General features: G+C 39.9%; 2 protein-coding genes across 11 annotated transcripts in view; both read right to left on the bottom strand.

Moving 5' to 3' along the window:
* Window positions 1-1,985: 1,985 nt before the first annotated feature.
* On the bottom strand, window positions 1,986-16,018 carry cntn1b (contactin 1b). 2 transcript variants are annotated; one of them, XM_061668496.1, is made up of 24 exons: window positions 15,051-16,018; window positions 13,933-13,994; window positions 13,054-13,089; window positions 12,839-12,965; window positions 12,383-12,564; window positions 12,216-12,311; window positions 11,934-12,146; window positions 10,495-10,594; window positions 10,058-10,242; window positions 9,864-9,988; window positions 9,426-9,543; window positions 9,205-9,355; window positions 9,001-9,128; window positions 7,677-7,849; window positions 7,191-7,314; window positions 6,950-7,117; window positions 6,449-6,598; window positions 6,050-6,120; window positions 5,622-5,874; window positions 5,370-5,491; window positions 5,114-5,303; window positions 4,855-4,976; window positions 3,907-4,063; window positions 1,986-3,836 (listed from the first exon to the last, which is right to left on the bottom strand). In XM_061668496.1, exons 2-24 carry the CDS (start codon window positions 13,985-13,987, stop codon window positions 3,760-3,762), a joined length of 3,123 nt encoding a protein of 1,040 aa, XP_061524480.1. In that variant the 5' UTR covers window positions 13,988-13,994; window positions 15,051-16,018; the 3' UTR covers window positions 1,986-3,759. The 2 variants fall into 2 exon arrangements, with proteins under 2 accessions (XP_061524480.1, XP_061524481.1); XM_061668497.1 differs by lacking the exon at window positions 15,051-16,018 and adding an exon at window positions 14,378-14,527.
* An 84-nt stretch (window positions 16,019-16,102) lies between these two features.
* Window positions 16,103-20,101, bottom strand: part of nrcama (neuronal cell adhesion molecule a) — a 32,865-nt gene continuing 28,866 nt past the window's right edge. For 6 of the 9 annotated variants that reach the window (XM_061668487.1, XM_061668488.1, XM_061668493.1 and 3 more), the window contains one exon: window positions 16,103-20,034. In XM_061668487.1, coding sequence (XP_061524471.1) covers window positions 19,800-20,034 — 235 coding nt within the window. In that variant the 3' untranslated portion in view covers window positions 16,103-19,799. The remainder of the gene's footprint in view (window positions 20,035-20,101) is intronic. The other 3 variants (XM_061668492.1, XM_061668489.1, XM_061668494.1) reach the window with 1 other exon arrangement.

The following is a 20,101-nucleotide window of genomic DNA, read 5'->3' as shown; positions in this document are numbered from 1 at the left end:
TGGCATTTGTCATCTTTCAAACAGTAATATTTGTTTCTAAGATTGTAATAATATTTGTCAAAGTTTTAATGCCAAAATGTCTTTACCGTTATGTGTCCAAAATGAAGTTTCATGATTTGCAAAATATTTGCTGAAGATGCTAATTGATTTTTCTCCTATTGCTTGATTTGTCTTTTCCATATAAACTAACACAAATGCATCTTAGTGTCTTTTTCCTTAGAGTTCCTTTTTTTTTGAGTCGTTTCTTCCACAATGGTCAAATGATCCATCTCCTCCACCATCAGCCCCAGCACTGGCTCCCCCCAGGGCTGCGTGCCGAGCCCCCTCCTGTTCACACTCCTGACTTACGACCGAATTCCTGAACTGTCATATAGTGAAGTTTGCGTACGACACAGCAGCTACAAGTACCTTGGAGTCCACCTTCCTGAGTACCTCACCTGGAGCTTCTACGGATGTGTAAGTGGTCCTCAGCACCATCATCCCGGTGTGGCACAGCAGCTGTCTATATATATATATATATATATATATATATATATATATATATATATATATATATATATATATATATACACATTTATATATAATAAATAAATGTGTACATGGATATATGTGCATTTCAAGCCTCTGGCATTTGTATTCCACTGCATCCAATTCTGCATTTGCACCGTTGCACACATAAAACCAAGGCGGCATAAAAAGATTAATAAATCATAAATCAATAAATGCATACTATAAATAGTGAGTGTGTATGTGAACAGCAGCAAGAATAGTGGCCACGAGAAAACTCAATACATTATCAATCAAATAAATATTCTACATATGATTGATGTTGGCATTTATTGTGAAAAATTGATGTTTTTTTCAATTATTTCCGGTTCGATGTCAATCATAATAAGGGGCGAATGTTGAAAAAAGAAACTTATGAACTATGAAATTACACTGAAATGCTAAGTATTATACTTTGCGTATAAAAATTAATAATAAGTTGTACTACAACTAGTCTCTGGAACTAACCCATAACTTTATCTTCAATTAAACCTTAATCTGAACCCTTCAAAGAGAGCAAAAAATCACATTAATTGCAATCTTCTCCATATATGCTGCACTGCAGTGCCAACTATATATTCATTCATATTTTAACGGAACTAAAAAAGAAATTAGCATGTTTTTTTTTCCAAGCAAAGGATAAAGTGTATCCCCGTGAAGCGTCCTTGAGCAAAAGTCTTAATCCCTCATTTATATATTCTTCCCACTTTTGGGATCACTTTGACAGTTAAATCCCACATTTGAAAGGTCGGGCCCGAGCATTCGGTGAAGCTTAACGAAGACTGCGTCCATCAAACAACTCCAGTGACATCATCAAGGTGATTGAACACTACTGAACTATTTTTACTGTTCGAGTGGAGAAAGTGATGATGTTAAAGGCAATGAGAGCCCACTTTTGGAACATAAACTTCAGTTTTCCAGGAGTTTTTTTTTTTTTTTTTTTTTTTTTTTTTACTGCAGGGAGAAGACATTAAAAAAGTGCAAAGTTGGGCTTTTCTGAGCATTAGCATTTTTCACGTATGCAGCATTATTTGATGCTTTGAGCTGGAAACAGTCATTAAAAATGCATATGCCTCAATTTAGGCAATAAAACGAAGTGGCTACATTGACCCCATTTGTTAAAGCGTAAAAGTGATAACATAATTATATAGATAGTTACAATATACAACTCAGGATCACAATTTCCATAAGCATTTATACAGAATGTTGTGCAAAGATTTAACTCATATTTACCACACAAAATAAATTCAGCAAGGATTTAAAAAAACAAAAACATTTCAGTTGAATAAATAGTGAGTAAATAACTAATGTAATGTGATATATGTTAAGTTCCTCGTGTTAATACAATGGTTCCCACGATTTCACTGGAATTTACATGGCACAATGTCATTAATAAACACTTCTCTTATGATTAAAGACAGCGAGCATGGATATATATATATATTATATTATTTTATTTATATTTTAAGGAAATACCTAACAATTTAGACATGATTGGGAAACACCAGTGGTGGCAAGTAACAAGGTACGTGCACCTCAGTAGATTTTTCAGGCATTTGTACTTTACTCAAGTATTTGTTTTTCTGATGACTTTTTACTTTTACTGCAGACATTAAAAAAAAAAACATCTGTACTTTCTATGTCCAAATAGGCTCTGCCAATGACGACATGACTTATTAACAAATAATAATAAAACAAAAAGCTAATTTGAAAAAAAACAAAACTGAAATAAAGCACAAACAAGCATTACAGAGCCAATCAAGTGGCTAAAAAGACAGCTGTGGAGTACGCTGAAAGCTGATTGGCTGACAGAAGTAGCCTGCTGAAACTCATGAGGCTAATTAGCACAGGGGGGAGGCTAATGCTCATTAACCAAAAGATGGCGTCGCAAGAAAGTAAGTCAACTTTAACATGCGTGCCTTCATTCAATTCAAGCACAACAAAAGATGCTAAAGGCAAAAGCAAAACAACAATAATAATAATAATAATAATAAACAGTGAAGAAGGTCATGGAGGTGGAGAGACAAGACAATCATCCTGGAAAAGTCACAAATGATTGGAGTTACGCTCGATAGAAGGATTTAATTCACGTTTAAATTAGCCTTTACTCTGAAACCACGCATAAAAAAGCGGACACATAATCCCATACAGGTTTATAACTGACTATTGGTAAATTAGTTAATTTTTTTTCAACTTAACATTTATTGAGTTGGTAAGGCTACACCACTTGACCCTTTATTTGACATTTTTCACTTGCTTTGTTTCATTTAATGAATTATGCCACGCCAATTTTGTGCAGTGAAACAAGCTAGCCCGGTGTTTGCAGCGAGCCATTTTTATTATTATTGTACGTTTTATTATTATTGTACGATGCAATACAGTTACAGTTTGGAACTGGCTTGTATTGTACTGTACATGATTATGGCGCCATCTGTTGTCCAAAATTGTATACCACGCGTCAGTTTATACGTTTTTTTCTGGCTCAATTAGCATTTTTTTATAGGGTCTAATCCTATTATTTTGTAGCTATTATGAGATGTTTAAATGACATGATTATGAGATATTTACAAATTGTAAATGGGAAAAAAACATTGATATTGACATATTACAAATAGCAAAAATTGGCCAATGAAAAGCAAATTTTACAAATTGTAAATGGGAAAAAAACATTGATATTGACATATTACAAATAGCAAAAATTGGCCAATGAAAAGCAAATTTACTGTTTTGTAATTATTTGTAAACCAAATAAAGAACAAAATATCACATTTTAAATAAAATGAGATGTTTGACAGCAATGATAAAGAATGTTTTTTTCCCCCCACGAATTTAAAAACAAAGACACAAAAGATGCTTTGAAAAATGTTGGAGGGAGAAAAAAAAAAGATTACAGATATTGTGGAGTAGTGGTTTAATAAATAATAGACGTGTACAATAAATCGTATAAGTTGCCCATTGTCCTTTGCGCATCTACAAGCTAGCAGGCACTACTACACAGCTCTTTACATACAATCGGATTGCTTGTTATAGTGCTTCTTATAAATAACGATTGCTCGTGATTTTCCATTGTGCATAGACTCCAAACAGGTAAACTCAAAAGTCTTTGAGATATTTGCGCATCCCAAAGCCCATAGAAGCCGACGCAAGCCAGATAGTCTTTTGTACTACAGAAATGAAGTGTGCGAGGGGAAGGTGGAATCACTTGGCTTGACGCTACAATCCCACAATGCACAGCGCCAGCAACACTGTGGCAATAAGGCTGAGCGAAGGTGCGGTCATGGAGGCCTTACCTGAGGAGAAGCAGAGTTAACGTGAAGCAAGTTGTCAGATTGAAACCGGTCGTCATGACTGGAGTCTTACCCAGGAGTTTAATGGTCCTGACGGGCCCGTCGCCTCCCTCGTAGCGCCCGCGGACCATCAGCTCGTAGTCTCCGAACTGAGGCATGGGGAAGTCCATGAAGTGCCAGCCAGTGACGTAGACCTTCCCGTAGATGTAGCCCGTCTTCCGGAACATGACCTGAAAAGTAGGCAAGATTTTAAATGTTCATCTCATTCAGGACATCATGGAAACTATATTTCACATACCCCAAATGTCCACTTTTTTTTTTTTTTTTTTTATTCCCCATTTTCCACAGCAACATTCCCAAATGAACACATTACCTACAGTATTCACATCATCCTCTTACATTTATGAACCAATTCAACCCCCCACCAAGAAACAAAATTGTTCAGCTTTACAGGACATCTTGGGAATGACCACATTCCCAAAATTCCCAAATCTTCACAGTAAAAGTCCCGAAATTAAGAAAGATTTCAACATTTCTTTGTCTATTAAACTCATCAGGTCTCACATTCTGTTTCAGCAATTCAATGAATTCCAGAGCATTTCATTATTCCCTTCATTTCCATACAAAGTGCATTCTCAAATGTTTTAAATAAATGTATCTCTTTAAATAATTAATTTATTGTAAAATATAAAATAAAAAGGCACATGTACAATAATTGATTTATTTATGTAACTTTTTTAAATTATACAATTAAAACAAGACTTATCATCAAAGTAAACTTTTACATACAATACTGTTTAAAGGCCATGTCTAACTATTGCCAAACCTATGAATGGTAGCATTAAATTAAGTGTAAAATTGTAACACTATTTTTTTTTTTTTTTTTTTTTTTTTTTTTTTATAAATCTCATCTATGAATGATCTGGCCCATCTGTCCGTTTGAAATATCAAATGCGGCCCCCTGACCCCTGTCTTAAACTCAACTAACTTTAAACTAACTTTTTAGGTTCACGAAGCTGACCTTGTAATAGAGCGGGAAGGACACGTTGCCGAACCAGTCGTACGCGATGTGATCCCACCACACGTACAACCACTTTCCAGTCCAAGAGATGAAGCGCCACATCCTGGGGGGCTCCGCCGGCGCTGTGAATAAAGACATTACATTTAAGACCCATCCGAAATGTGGGTGTGGATGGCTGGCGCACACACCAAACGAAAAAAGGAGGTATGTTGATGAGCGTGAGAGGTAAATGTTCTTTTTAGGTTGTTGGTAGTCTTACGTGGTCTTTTGGTGAACATCTCGCAGTGTTCGCCAGGCGGGCCCATGCCCGCTCCGTTAAAGGCGCGCACCTCGATGAGGTAATGTGAGTCAGGCAGCATGTTTTCAAGCCTGGTATGGTTCAACGTAGCGTTAACGAATATGCGATTGGCTCCTTGCTCCGCGTCGTCGTACTTTCTCCAGTATTTAACCTGACGTGAAATTGGAATCTGTAAGCGGCGGTACTTGCTGTATGAGGTATTTGCACGAGCTTTTACCTGGTAGCCCTCAATGTACTGCTGCAGGCCCGTTCCTGTGTCCACCACCGGGAGCCACCACGCCAGCGCTTCGGTGGACGAAACCGGCCGAGCGTAGACGTCTGTTGGAGACTCTGTGGGTACTAGAGAAAAGAGAAAAACTCATTAAGACCAAAACAGTGGTTCTCAAACTGGGCTCTCAGAGTCAGCAAGGCTCAAGACTCAAAAAGTGAACGCCAGCACGAAAGACTTGAGCCACTTGAGCATCCTTACCGTCCCGAGGGTAGTAGATGACCTTGGTAAGGCTGTACGGCCCGTCTCCCTTCACGTTGAACGTCTTGATCTTCACCTGGAACTCCCGCACCTGGAAGTCTTCGTCGCCAGGGAGGAAGAAGGAGTCCCTGTGAACGTAACGCTTGGTCTCAGGGTCGGAGATGGTCTCGTACCACCATTGGTACCCGTCGTGAGGCTTGAAGGCCACGATGTAGCCGAACTTTTTGCCGTAGAAATACCACGGCTGCACAGGCTGTGGGGAGAAGGCAGATTAGGAGATAGATTAAACATTTTGGTAGTTTGTGCTATATTCTACATTGGGAGAGGTTTTTTTTTGGGGGGGGGGGGGGGGCAAAAGCAGACTACAATCTGGATTGGTCTCTATGAAGTAATTTATACTAACTGTTGCATAAACCGAGTTTATTTACCGTCCACGTGATAATTATCTCGCCGTTCCGACCGCCGTAGCCTTCCACATCTGTGGGAGACACCACCGGAGCTAGGAAGGAGGAACAAAATGTTAAGTAAGCTAAGTATAAATAAAATTAATTTCTGTTTTTCAACTAGATATAGCAATTCCAACTAAATTTTATGTGATGTCGAGCACAAACTGCAAAGAAGCAAATTAATAGAAGACTAATGCTGGTTAATACACAATACGGACAATTTAGAGTTTTCAACGAATGTAACAGTCATCATTTTGGAATGTGGGATGACGCTGGAGTACATGGAGAACCCCCCCCAAAAGAAGTATTAAATAAAGGAAATTAAAATGTCAGATTTTCAACATTTCCCTATGAATTTGACACAAGCGCGCGTCTACTTACGAGCGTCCCATGTTTTGATCTTGAGCGAGGGAATGCTGGACTCTCCGGAGCCGTACTCGTTGGTGGCAATGATCCGGAACTGATACTCCATCCAGGGGTACAGGTCGGTGACTTTGGCCCACTCCACGGTGCCGTCGAGGAAGGTCGGCGCTGAAAGAAACTCGAGTTAAGACAACCGGTGGAGCGAGGCGTCCCTTTAGTTTCTTTTTTTGCAGTTCAGATTTCTGCCTCTGTGATGATGGCCATTTCAATGATTAAATTAGTTTAATGTTACTGCAGCTTACTGAGCTGAGAAGAGACTGTACTCTTTGTGTATTATGTATTATTACTGCCCCCCCCCCCCGGTGGCCAAGATGCACACAGCAGAAGGAGCAGCACAAAGTCAATGGGCAATGAAGCATGAAATCGTGATACACAAAGTGCTATTTGTTGTTCATCCTGAAATTTGATGTGAAATCCAAATGCAGCATCCCTAACTTTTTGGGGGGTAGTGGTACTCACAGGTGCTGGCGTTCCTCCAGTCGTCCTCGTGCAGAGACCAGTAGTGCCTGGTCTGAATGGAGTAGTAGAGAATGGGGCTGTTGTGTTCGGCTCCTTTAGTCCACAGCAGCTTCACCCACGTGTCGCCGATGTCCTCCACACGGATCACACCAGGAGGGCCCGGGACACCTAGGAAGCACATATAAATTTATTTGATTTGTCCCTCTGTTATTTGCTTGGAATAAGAGGAAAGTGGACTCACCGACGACTTTCAGGTCCGCAAATGCCGTGTCGCTGTCCACCACGGTCTGAGCCGTGCACGTGTAGCGGCCCTCGTGCCAGATCTGCGTGTTCTTGATCCGCAGGTTCCCGCTTCCTTCCTCGCTCTTCGGCAGCAAGCACAGGAAGGCCATTAATACAGCGGTCCCTCGATTACATCACCGTTCATTCTTCAACGCCTGCAGATTTTTACTACTTACGCAGGGCTTGACATTAACACCCGCCAACCTGCCAAATGCGGGTGAATTTCAGCTGTGGTGGGTAACAGCGCCACTCCCACTAGCCACTTCGATGGGTTGTATTTCGATCGGGACCAGTGTGTTTCAATAAGTTTAAGTGAGTTTTAATATGTTTAAATGTGTTTAAAGTGAGTGGGAGAGGTAAAACTGTACGGTCTCTCTATTGTCCGTTGTGTAGTAACACGCAAGTTTTCCCTCTGGTCATTATCTTAAATGTATCAAGATGCTACCATGATGCGCTCGTAGTGTTGCCACTCGGCGTCAAAGTCGATGACCCGGAAGTCGACGGCCCAGATGAAGGTGATATCCAGCATGGGGTCATAGGAGGCGGCGCAGGCCAGGACCACCTCGTCGCCCACCTTCACCTCCGTGTCCTCGGGAGCCACCGTAATGCCGGTCGCCTCTGGGCAAAGAAATACGCATACATACTGTGGTTACAATATTATTTTATATTAGTCAAGTACTAATACTCCAAATTAACTTAAAACGTTTATATTTTATATCTGGATTTGTTTTTATTATGATTACGCTAATAATGATTATAGGAGTCATTTTCATATCATTTGATCAACATCAACTGATTTTACTGATATGAGTATTTGAATTTGTGGCATCATTCAAACGGTAATAATTGTTTCTAAGAAAAAGAATGTCCAAAAGTAATGTTTTTCAAACTTTTAAAGCCAATATGTCTTTTCCATTATGGAACTACAGTGGACTACAATGGACCAGGGAATAGACAAAACTGACGACCGTTATAATTGCATCGAAAAAAAAAGGTTTTTTTGGGGGTTTTTTTTAACCCAAAAATATTATTCAATAAGCAGGGATAAACTTCCAATAAGCTTTTTATGGGTTAGCCAACCCCTCCAAAAATTCAAAATAAATAAATATGAAAAAAAAATTACACATTGACATTTTTTTTTTAAATAAATAAAAGAATCCGCGAATAGTTGAATCCATCGGTGCCGAACCGTGAGTATCCAAGAGTCCACAGCGTTGCACGTCTTTTCCGTGATTACGATGGTATAAAGAGTGTTATGGGTTACTTGAGTAGTTAGGATGAGTTATGCAATTGTATCTGCAAAATTTGAACAGCAACAAATACATTTTTATGAAGCTGTGTATGTTTTTACTGTTATGTGCTTTTATATTTACCATTACACAAGTAGTGCATTTCAGTGGGCACTGTCAATAAGGACTGCCATTACTGCGAACGCTTAACATTTTAAATCATCAATAAAAATAGGCCTTTGAAAATGCAAAATATTGAAAAAAAATAGGACTTTAAACTTGCCGATTTCAGCATGGGAGACATTTACCCCTATAAAAACAAGGCGGCATTAAAAAAAATTGCTCAATTTGAGTTTTTAAAAAATATATATTTTTTTTAAGCGTAATTACCGTTATTGATCAAATTATAGGAAAATGACCCCTACACAAGCTGTTAACAATGTCATTTAAAACTTACAAAAACGATGAGTATTATTACATATATATTTTATCAATCGATTTCTAGTAATAACAATAATAATAATAATACTGCACACTAACCGGTGATGGTGAGGTAACCAGAGCTGTTGGCTTTCCCTCTGTCATTCTCAGCAAAGCATGTGTAGAAACCTTCATCGTTTTTAGTGGCATTGAGGATCTCCAGAGTGCCGTCAAACATGATGGAGATGCTGCCAAAAGCACACAGTCGATGTGAGTGGAGATGAGAAGAGCGCCGTATTAAAAGCTACGATGTATCGCACTGACCGTGAATTGTTGAACAGCAGCTCTTTGCCCTTGATCCAGGTAAAACGAGGCCTGGGTGCCGCTCGAGGTTTACACTCGATCAGCACGCGGCCGTCTCGGGCACCGAGAAGCTGTTTCTTCAGGGGGTTGAACTCAAACGTTGGGGCGCAGGCTGAAGGAAGAAGTTTTAAAGTCACCGTGTCCGTTAGAAAGACGACTCATCGGCTTTTGTTCGGGCTCACCGATCACTCGCAGCTCTGCGTTGGCGTATTTGATGCCCCAGTAGTTCTCCGCAATGCACTGGTACATCCCGGAGTCATCAAAGGTCAGGCTGGAGAACTTCAGCTCACCTTTTCCTGACTAATATAAAAAAAATGGATGCACTACTAAAAAAAAAAAGTAATGGACTGTTCAGAATCATTCATTGATTCCCTACACCGTAATCACTACTGGGACTTATATATATTATATTGTATACGTATAGGTGATGCAATGTTCCCCCCATTGTTTAGAAACAAATATCATTGTTTCCCATTGCATTGTGGGGTACTTTGAGGGGATAACCTATATTCACTACACATTCAAACAGCACTACAAAATGGCAGACTCATTTTATAGGACATTATACTACTGTATATAGCGGATGAGTGATTCTGAACGTAGCCTAGTTGGACGCTCACCATGTAGCCATCTTTGTACCAGCGGATGAACGGGAAAGGCTTCCCTGATGCAACACAGCGCATGGTGTGCTCCGAGCCAATGTCCATTTGGGTGTTGTTGATAGTCTCGGCCCACTCCGGAGCAGCTGGACAAGATAATGGGATTCAGTTCAACACATTCTGCGGCATTGCAGTTACGAGCGATGGACGCTCACACTCCACGTAGAGCCAGGCCTTGTGCCAGTCCTTCCCTTTGGTGTTGATGGCCTCGCACTCGTAACCCCCCACGTCTTCATACTGGACATTGTAGAGGTGCAGCACCGCGCCCGATTCGCTGATCTCGTGGTTTGCAGGCAGGTCGGTGGCGTCCACTTTCCGCCACACAATGTGAGGGATGGGACTGTGGAGCAAAACATTTTGTTTGCAAAAGCTTGGAAATGATGAAAATAGGGGGATGGCAATAGAGCAATTGGATTGGATGCTTCGAGGCAATGCCATGGGATCATTGACACCTCACTGATTTTCTGTCCATGGCCTTGAATTTGATCTTTTTATTGGGGAAAAAGAGTCATAGTTCGAAAAACCTTAAGGTCAGAGAAGCATAATGGAGTGTGAAATGGTGGACAACAGCCTTTGTGCCAATCAAACGTACTTCCCCAGAGCAAAGCATTCCAGTGTGATGTTGGAAGCCAGCAGTGCTGTCGTGTCTGGGAACTTCACGCTGATGTCTGCTGGGTATTTTCTCTCTTCACCTGAAGCACAAAAAAAGTTTTTTTAAAGGGATTTTTTTTTTTTTAATTTGCCCATGACTTTTGACAAGTCCAAATTTCAATTTGGAGGCCATCAATAATTATTGACAGTTCTGAGCTACTTTTTGAAATGCCGAACAACATTGCTTTAATTTTATTTCGGTTTAAAAATGTATTTACGTAACCCATTGTTTTATTTTATTTAGTTTCTTGTTTATTTACCAGCTTGCTATAATTTTCACTACAATAAAATGTTTGTCTTCTTTAAAGAGTATCGGTTTTAGTGATTGAGACACATTAAATATTCACATTGAATAGTTGTAGCCCCAGCACAGACCCATGGGGGACACCAGAAGCAATGCCAAGTATTTCTGATGGACAGTATGCTTCCCCATTTTTATATTCTGCACCATTCATGTTAGGTAACTTCTTAACCAGTCTCCTGCTATCCCCCAAATTCCGTGTTGATCCATTTTATGGAGGAGGATTGGATGATTTATTGTGTCAATGGCTTTTTTAAGATCAATAAATATACCGATAGCTTGCTTTTTACGATCTAGTGCATTAGTGATTTCTTCAATTGCTTCAATAGGTGCCATTGAGGTGGTACTATTGTTTCTAAAACTGTGTTGGCTTTCATTTATTATTTGCTCGTTATCAATGAAATGTTTTCATTCTGAGTTGAAATGTTTCGAGTTTTTTTTAGGACTGAGGTTACAGAGAGATTGGTCTGTTGTTTGTGACTGTTTCACACTGAGTTATTACCATGGTGAGTAAATTGAGACAAGATCATCATTATTTCAGTGTAGCTGTACAGTATACGTTTTGACCAAAATACTTTGTTCCAGTACTGAAATGGGGTTTTCAGGTATCTGCACTTTAACTGAGAACAGTATTTGTTCTACATAATTTATTTGTTTATTTGACAGACATCACATATCTATACTTTCAACTCTTGTGAAAATAGGCTTGTTACTTTTTTCAACTTCCGCTGATGATGACAAGATATTTAAAAAAAAAAAAAAAAAAAAAGGAGTAAGTAAATAGAGAGGTAATTAAGTAAATAGAGTGAATTGATTTGTGATCTTGGGGTCTTTTAGGGTGGAAAAAATTAGGGACATCAGTGGCATGGAAGAATGTTAACCAGGGAGCATTAACCATGATGGGAACAGATTCAGATAAGAAGGATAGTCCCCATTCGTGGCTTTCTTTAAGAGAATTATTTGATGTTGTCAGCTCAGAGAATGAGTCTTGTGCGGTGGGCGAGATTTTTGTAATGTAAAAGATTTGCCTTGGCTCAATAAAGGTTGGGAAACCCAGTAAGACGACTACATTGACTCACCGTCTTCTGGCGGTAAGGGGATAAGGGGAATGAACTTAGAGAAGACGCTCTTCCCCAGGACGGGGCTGGAGACGAAGCACGAGTAGTTTCCGGCGTCCTGAGCCTCCACCTTGGAGATGTAAAGGTTGCCGGTCCTCTGCGAGACAAAGCGGCGGCGGTCCATGTTGAGGAACACTGGGAACTCGTTGAAGATCCAGCGGTAAGACACCTCCTCTGAAGGAAAAAGACAGGTTTGAGATAGACTGAGAAAAAGACAGGTTTGAGATACAATGAGATACACACCTGGCCACGCTTTGGGAGGGGCACACAGCAGAACTGCCCCCTGGCCTTCTTTCACAGTGACGGGATCTCGCTCTTCTTGAGGAAAGTCCTCCAGAACTTCAACACAGAAAACACCCACTCATTTAACCATGTGAAAATCTTTTTTCTTTGAGTTTGTATGTTCTCACATCCAAACTTGACGCGGGCCTCCTTGCTGATGACAGTGCCGTAGATGTTCCGAGCCACGCAAATGTACGTGCCGGCGTGCTTCTTCTGCCTCGGGTTGTTGATGACCAGGTTGCCCCCCACTAGGCTGTAGTGTTCATCGGGCTGCTCCATCAGCTTGATCTCCCAGTTGTCACGGCGCCATCTAGCAGGGGGACACTACATTAGGTCTGAAGAGTCTTGGATGTACTTTTCAGCGGTTTAGCGAATGCAGGTAGAACAGTAAAACCCAAACAGAATGAGCACACTTACACAGGCGCTACTGTCCGCCACAGCTCTCACCCAGACAGTAGTTTTCAGTCGTGCAGTATTTTCTATACATTTTAGGCTTGCAATTTTTGTGAGATGACCACAAATGACAATTGAAATAATTTGCATCAAAGCACCACTTTCATAAAGCACAGATACAGTTGGACTACCTGTATGAGGCTGGCGGGTTGGCCCGTGCCCTGCAGTTCATGGAGATCCTTCCATCGGGGGAGTCCTCGGTGTAGACCACATCCACCGGCTCCTCCTCAAAAATGGGCCCGTAGCCAGTAGCTTCCTCTAAATATTACATAATAACAACAAACATGACAACAATACAGACATGAAGATGAGAACAAATTAAGGAGAGAGGGAAAAAAAAAATCACCTCCAAATATCCTGGGCTCCCCAAATAAGATGGCCACTGGGAAGAAGAAACATTGTGTTACAGATGAATAAATTATGAAAATTATGACATCCTTTTATTTTTAAAAAGATATGTGGGCCATTTTCATATAATTTGATCCATAACAATAAAGACATGGCCCACTGAATTTCCTTTTGAAAATCAATTAATTTTGCTGATAGTATTTGAATTATAGGCAGTTGTTATCATTCAAATGGTAGTATATTTTTCAACGTTTTCATGCCAATATGTCTTTACTGTTAGAAATGAAGTTTCGTGATTGGCAACATGTTTTCTGAAGATGCTACTTACAGTCTTGATATATACACGAGGATTTTCCTCCTATTGTTTAATATGCCTTTTGCATGAAAACTAAAACAAGTCACACAATTGCAAAAAAGCCAACTGAAATGTGTTATTTATGAGATGCGTATGAGATTTGTGAATGTGTCGGAACTATTGCGTGTCGTTATCGTTATGCTTGTATAAAAAGCGAGTGCGTCGTGCGTTTTAATGAGTCATTAGGATCATTTAGGCACTTGTACCCGCAGAGTTTGAGAGGCAACACGTAAATTGTGCATGTGACACAATTTTTATGGAGCCGTGTTTGTCTTTACCGTTATAAAAAGAAATGTATTTCAGTCGGCCACCTCCATTTGCTCTGTCAGTAAGGATTGCCTTTAACATGAATGCCAGAAAAATCAATACATTTTTGAAAATAGGCTGTTTCACCATGGGGGACATTTCCCCCCCAAAAAAACACTTATTTAGCATTAAAAAAATGCTAAATAAGTGAAAGTGTCCTGACTGTTATTGCTCAAATTATATGAAAATGACCCGTATAAAAAAATATATATTTACCTGTGACAGGGGCCGAGGAGAGGAGGGCCAGTAGCAACAAAGCAGCGGAAAGCATCACAATTCTGATACAAACAAAAGAAATATGCTATATATGAATAAATCGGCAGCAATGTGATATTAGATAATAGATTAAAGTCAGTTAAATTCCAGTTCACAATTTAGGTGTACCTAATAAAGTGTCCAGTGAGTGTGTATTTGGGCAACAAACTGACTACGCCACACACAGCATGTTTTTAAACAATTTTAAGGATATTTATCTTGACACACTGTTATCATACTATTACCACGTGATGCCATTGTACTATATGGATGCTACCAGCCATCATCAGCAGTGAGATGACTCAACAAAAACTCCACCGCCCATCTTGCTGTATGCAGGCATACCCAAATGTCTTTCTTTCAGTGGCTAAAACGCAATTTTGCAGCTGTGCACATCTGTACTCACACTGAGAGGCGATGCTGTCTTGTTTTCTGCACAGATGACAGTATTTGTAGATAATATAGTCACAGCAATGTGCTCTAATCATCCCGATGTAATCCCGTCACATCCTCTTTAGGACCGACCACAACAAATTTAGGTCAGCGCCTGTTGTATTAGGACAAAAAAAAAAAAAAAAAAAAAAAAAAAAAAAAAAAAAAAAAAAAAGCCCATAGTGTATTCCAGCCTTGATGATGAGGACATCCAAACAAGGCTCTGACCTACACAGGACCTATATAGGACGAGTCATCCCTTTTGTGCATTCACTGTCATGTTTTTTTTTTTTTTTAAATTGGTACCACAAAAGCAATGCTATCATAACTATTATCTCTAAACTGCAAAATACAAACAAATGCCCCACCATTAAAAACAAACAAACACAAAAAAAAACCTCTAAGGTGACTTTTTGTCGCAGTCTCACTCCCTAAAAATAGTCCCCCCCCCCCAACCCGCCCACCTAAAATACATTTTTAAAAAAGCTGCAAAAGAAAGTGCACACCCCAATGACGACTGAGTTACACCGGCTGCTCTGCATTGCAGTGGTTATCTGGTGCCACCAGCAGCTCCACTTCAACACTGTCCTCGCCAATCAAAACGCAACACAATCACGCACAAACTCACATGAAAATATTCGTCTTACCTTTTTTTTTTTTCCTTTCTTTTTTTAAGCGATGAGTATGAAATATAAGTGCTGCTTTGGACCTGGACGCGAACAGGATCGCCCCCGCAACACAAACCCGCAGCGTGCAGAGCAAAGGCAACTTTTCTTATTGGAGGAGAGGGCAAGGGCGACACGTGACCACAGCCGGCCAATCAGAGAGCAGGGATGGAGACAAACCGATCTGAATCAGGACTAGGAGGGAAATCTAATTTCTTATTAGGATGAAATGAAATTATGTCGTAGAGACACGTGGCCAGACACTACAAAAAGAGCATTATATTTCAAAATGCAGACTTTTTGATACAGCTCTTGTATTGGATTTTTGTCATTTTGCAGATTTACACGGAGATTCTCGCTGGGGAATATGTTCTGGACCACTCCCGCAATGGGTGGAATCTGTGAAGTAGCGGCCACGTATTTTTTTGGATGAGGACGTGTTTATTTTACCAAAGTTTCACGATATGGCGTGCGATATGAATATGAAAAAAATATTTGCAATGCACTGAATCCACAATAAGTGAACCGTGTGTGTGTAAGAGGGTTGGAATCATGCGGCATATCTCAGCCGGTGTGTACCCAATATAATATATTTAATACAAGAGCAGTATTAAAACTCACATACAGAGCTGTTTCTAATATTTCGGTTGTATATTACATACACCTCCCAGAAAATGTCAACCACAAAAATAAACATAAAATGAATATTAAATCTCCAGTTGTACCCAATGAAGTGGCTGAGTTCCAGGTTGAGGAAACAATTGGTGCCAATTTGAAATCTTGAAGCCAACATTTATTGGACTTTTTTCCCCCCAGTTTTAACTTCACTTAAAAATATACAACAAATACAAAATATTTGTTGTCATGTTTTTATCGAAGAGTAAACCCTTGAACAGCTTTCTCTCTCATGCTTGTCACGTATAATCGTTTCGACACGAACAGGAATCTCCTATATTATTGTCATCATATCAGTGAAACTGGGCAGCTTCCAGTTGGGCCTATTTTGTCCACATAGTTTTAAATGATGCATCCTGTGAATGTGTGTGCATTTAATATATTAAAAAACAACAACAACAACAACACAAAAGGTGCATGAAGAAGACAGGTGCCACCAGAGTTCGGCCACAAGCAAAATAATCTCATTTAGAGCTTGTGAGTTCACCTTAAGAAAAATAAAAATTCACAGCAAATAAAAACTATAAATAGTCCCGTGTCACACTACCCACAATGCAGCTGGGTTGTAGTTTGTCAACACTCAGGTCAAACCGGTTATTTACAAAATAAAAAACACTTGGAAGCTGACGCGGACCGAGAAAACTTGATGCAAGTTATGATAAACGACACAGCAGAGAAGCAGAAAAAAACAACAACAACATTCTGTGTGTGAGAGTCGCAGGACGAGCAGACGACAGTCCTGGAACGGAAGAAGCGCAACGCATGTTTAACACATGCGTGGGCACGCACACGGACACACAATGGCACTCATGCACCCACATTTGTTTGTAAACAGTACCACATTTTTTTTTTAACCATAAATGTACCAGGGTCAGCTGTTAACTACTTTTCTTTCCCACATTCGGCATCATCAGGAACATTTGTTCCTCTGGTTATAAGTGCTAATATGAGGGAAAAAAAGCTTTGACCTTGAAATTAACATTCCACATGTATATATATTGTATATTTTAAAGTGATCAATAAATGTACATCACCACACATAACATTAGGTACAGCTGCACAATCTAATGTAATGGTTGCCATAGCACAGTACCCAATTTCACCTGTGGTCCAAAAAAAAAAAAAAAAATATTTGTGGGGGGTCATTTTCATATAATTTGATTAATAACAGTAAAGACATGGCCCACTGAATTTCATTTTGAAAATAAATTTTACTGACTTGAGTATTTGAATTTACTGACAGATGTTATCCATCGGTGTCATTAATTGTCTCTAAAAGAAAAAAAGAAAAAATAATTCGACAAACCTTTTGTGTGTCTTTACCATTAAGTGTCCGAAAGAGGTTTCATGATTTGCGAAGTTTTTTGAAGATGCCAATTACATTTATGGATATACTGTGCAGGATTTTTTCTCCTATTGCTTAATATGCTTTTCCCATGAACACTAACACAAATGCATTTTAGTGTCAGCAGAGTTGCTTTTTTTTTTTTTTTAATGCTTATTTTACAAATGGTCCTTCTTTGCAAAGCTGTCTTTACCGTTAATGAACTTCTTCTTTAAGGTTGTTGCAATACACCGGAGGGATCTGTGAGCTTGAATCTTTACCGTTATGGACGTTTGTCTTTACCGTTATAAAAAGAAGTGTATTTCAGTCGGCCATCAACATTTGCTCTGCCAATAAGAATTGCCTTTACTACGAATGCTTAAAATTTAAAATAATCAATAACAGCATAGGAGACACTTATAAATTACATTTTTAACATCTTTACCGTTATTGATCATAGTACATGACAATGACCCATTTATTTACTAAAAATAAGTATCTTTGTTCATCTATTTATGCGATTGACGCACGGTGACAGGCAGAACAATTAAATGGCACAATTAACCTGTGTATCCACGTCATTCATAAAAAAAAGAAGTCATAGCTTCCTGCGAGTATAACTGCGTTGAGATAGTAGACCCTGTAAAGTGAATTCAGTGATTTGCTTCAAAATATATCATACATGTTTGAAGATAGACTGAGAAGAATGTATTCCTGAATGGATTATGGAGATAGAGTAAAACTGATGATTTCATTTTTGGGCTTGGCTAAAATGGCATCACGTGATGCACTCAAGATGACCGCATTCGTTCACATCAGCGATTATCTGGCGCAATTGCGAGGTGCGGTTAGCCAGCTAGCTATGCCTACATCAAAAATGTTTTTTCTTCCATACAGATAATATGCTGCCGTGGCCACTTATGAGTGCCTCGTTGTGGGCCATGAGTGTGCGCACGTCATGCAGAAGAGGGCGGATTAGCAAGGAGGGGTGAGTTTTTTTTTTTTAAAGTCTGCATGCGGATGAGGTCTTCGTGCCGGTGTGGTCATTTAAGAGCGCCTCGTTGTCGGCCGTGAGTGCATGCATGTCATGGAGAGAAGGCGGAAGCGCAAAGGGGGGAAAAACGAAAAGTCCGACATGACAGCCAGCGTGAGGATGGGGGCTTTAAGCTGGCGTGGCGACTTTAGAGCGAGCGCCTCATTGTCACGGCATGGAAAAGCCCCGCAACGACCCGGTAGGATACATTTTCTAGCCACCGGAGGCTTTTTAAGCGAATGTTTTCGCTGCTCAAAGCAAAATGCTAGACAAAGTAGATTTTTCACCATTTTGAAGGCTCATTTTATATACTTGCAGATTATTTAAATTTGGCAAGGTTGTTCACAACATTCGTATTTGCGGTGTGTCAAATTTACAAGACAAGATGTATTTTCACTTCACAGGGACTTGACTATAGCTGTACAGTAAATACTTTTTTGTGACATTTTTAGTTGGTGGTGTGCTGTGAGATTTTTCTAATCTAAAAGAAGTGCCTTGGATCAGTAAAGGTCTGGAAACATGAAACTAAAGGGATCCAATTTGTTACATAGAACGTCATTATATTGTGCATAATGCTGTGGCTGCACTGCAAAAACTCAATCGCACCAAGAATATGTTTTATTTCTAGTCAAATCTAATCTGATTACAACCTAAAATAAAACATCACATAAAAAAGTAACTTGTTTTCTGAAAATTTTCTACTTGTTTCAAGCCAATTTTTACTTGAAATTAGTAAAAACAAAAAAACAAAATCCAGTGGAAGAAGGGGGGGGGGGGGGGAATTAAATTTAGTCTACTTTAACTTGAAATAAATCAAAATTATCTTGAAACAAGTCGCTTTTTATGTTATGTCTTATTTTAAGTGTACGTTCCCTCGCTACATCGCTGTTCATCTACGGCCGATTCAGTGCATTGCAAGTTTTTTTTTTTTTTTTTTTTTTTTTTTTTTTTTAATATTCATATTGCGCATAATTTCCCATATGGCTGGATTTTGAGTGTATGCAGTGTACACTTTCTAGCCTAAAACATAAAAAAATATTTTTTTAATTCATGATAACACTTATTTGAAAAAAAAACAAAACAAAACATTGTTTACATTACTGCATTAATGTATGTTTAAAAGTTGAAAAGGTGTTGCCACTTGCGGGATTACTGTAATCAGATTATTTTTGACTAGAAACAAAATAAATAATCTTGGTGAGATTTTGAGTTTTTTTGCAGTGTGATGAGTTTCCTCCCGTTTCTGAAGCTTTTCGTCCCTCCAAATATACTGTATATAATTCTATCATACGCCATATAATACCACTTTGGGATGGCCGAATACAATAAAAACTCAGTACCTTTCCGTGACAACAAAAACAGCATCACGACTGACTCCATGCAGTTAATGTGTGGTTCAACGCACGATCTCCCGCATATGTGTTTGTCTCGAAATGGTAGCAAAGGATATCAAACGGCGCACACACACAGCCGCGCACACACGTACGGCTAAAGCTCCTGATACATTCCTTTCTATATTGCTTCTCTAAAGAGTCGTTCCTTCGACACCTTCTGCGCGGTGGTGTCCGTTGTTGCCGAGTTTGCTCAGGAGGTGCGACGGTGTCGGGGTGGAAGGAGATGATGGGGCATCCTTGGTGACAGGTTGCCACGGTGATTAACCACTGCGGTCAAAGTTAAGGTGTCCACGGACGACAGGAGTTCAGACAAAGGAGTTCATGGCGTTGACGGGCGACGGGGCCTCTGAGCTCTCGTTGCCCTCGTGCGTGTCCTTTTCCTTCTTGCCGCTGTACTGGCCGATGAAGGAGCCGTCCTCGTTGAACTGGCCGTCCCCGCCCTCCCCGTAGTCCACCAGGCTGTCGTCGCTCTCGTCACGCCGCACCGTGCCGTTGGACGGCGTCCGGCTGCCCTTCAGCGGCTTGTGGTCCTCGGTGTCACTGTTAATAAACAACAGTTGGGATGAGATGTCATTGTGAAAGTAGCCGTTGTCTGAAGGTTTATAGT

This window comes from Phycodurus eques, chromosome 22 (genome assembly GCF_024500275.1).
Source record: "Phycodurus eques isolate BA_2022a chromosome 22, UOR_Pequ_1.1, whole genome shotgun sequence".
NCBI classification, from domain to species: domain Eukaryota; kingdom Metazoa; phylum Chordata; class Actinopteri; order Syngnathiformes; family Syngnathidae; genus Phycodurus; species Phycodurus eques.
The sequence above is the reverse complement of the archived record's forward strand: the minus strand, read 5'-3'. Positions and strand labels throughout refer to the sequence as shown.

Bases quoted from the DNA above. Each gene is read 5' to 3' on its own strand.
- cntn1b (XM_061668496.1), bottom strand. From the start codon at position 13,987: ATGCTTTCCGCTGCTTTGTTGCTACTGGCCCTCCTCTCCTCGGCCCCT. The intron at 12,312-12,382 runs GTGAGAACATAC...TCTGTGTTGAAG, and splicing joins GGCCCGCGTCAAGTTTGGAT to TTCTGGAGGACTTTCCTCAA. The intron at 9,129-9,204 runs GTCAGTGCGATA...TGCTTTTGGCAG, and splicing joins CTGCTGTTCAACAATTCACG to CATCTCCATCATGTTTGACG.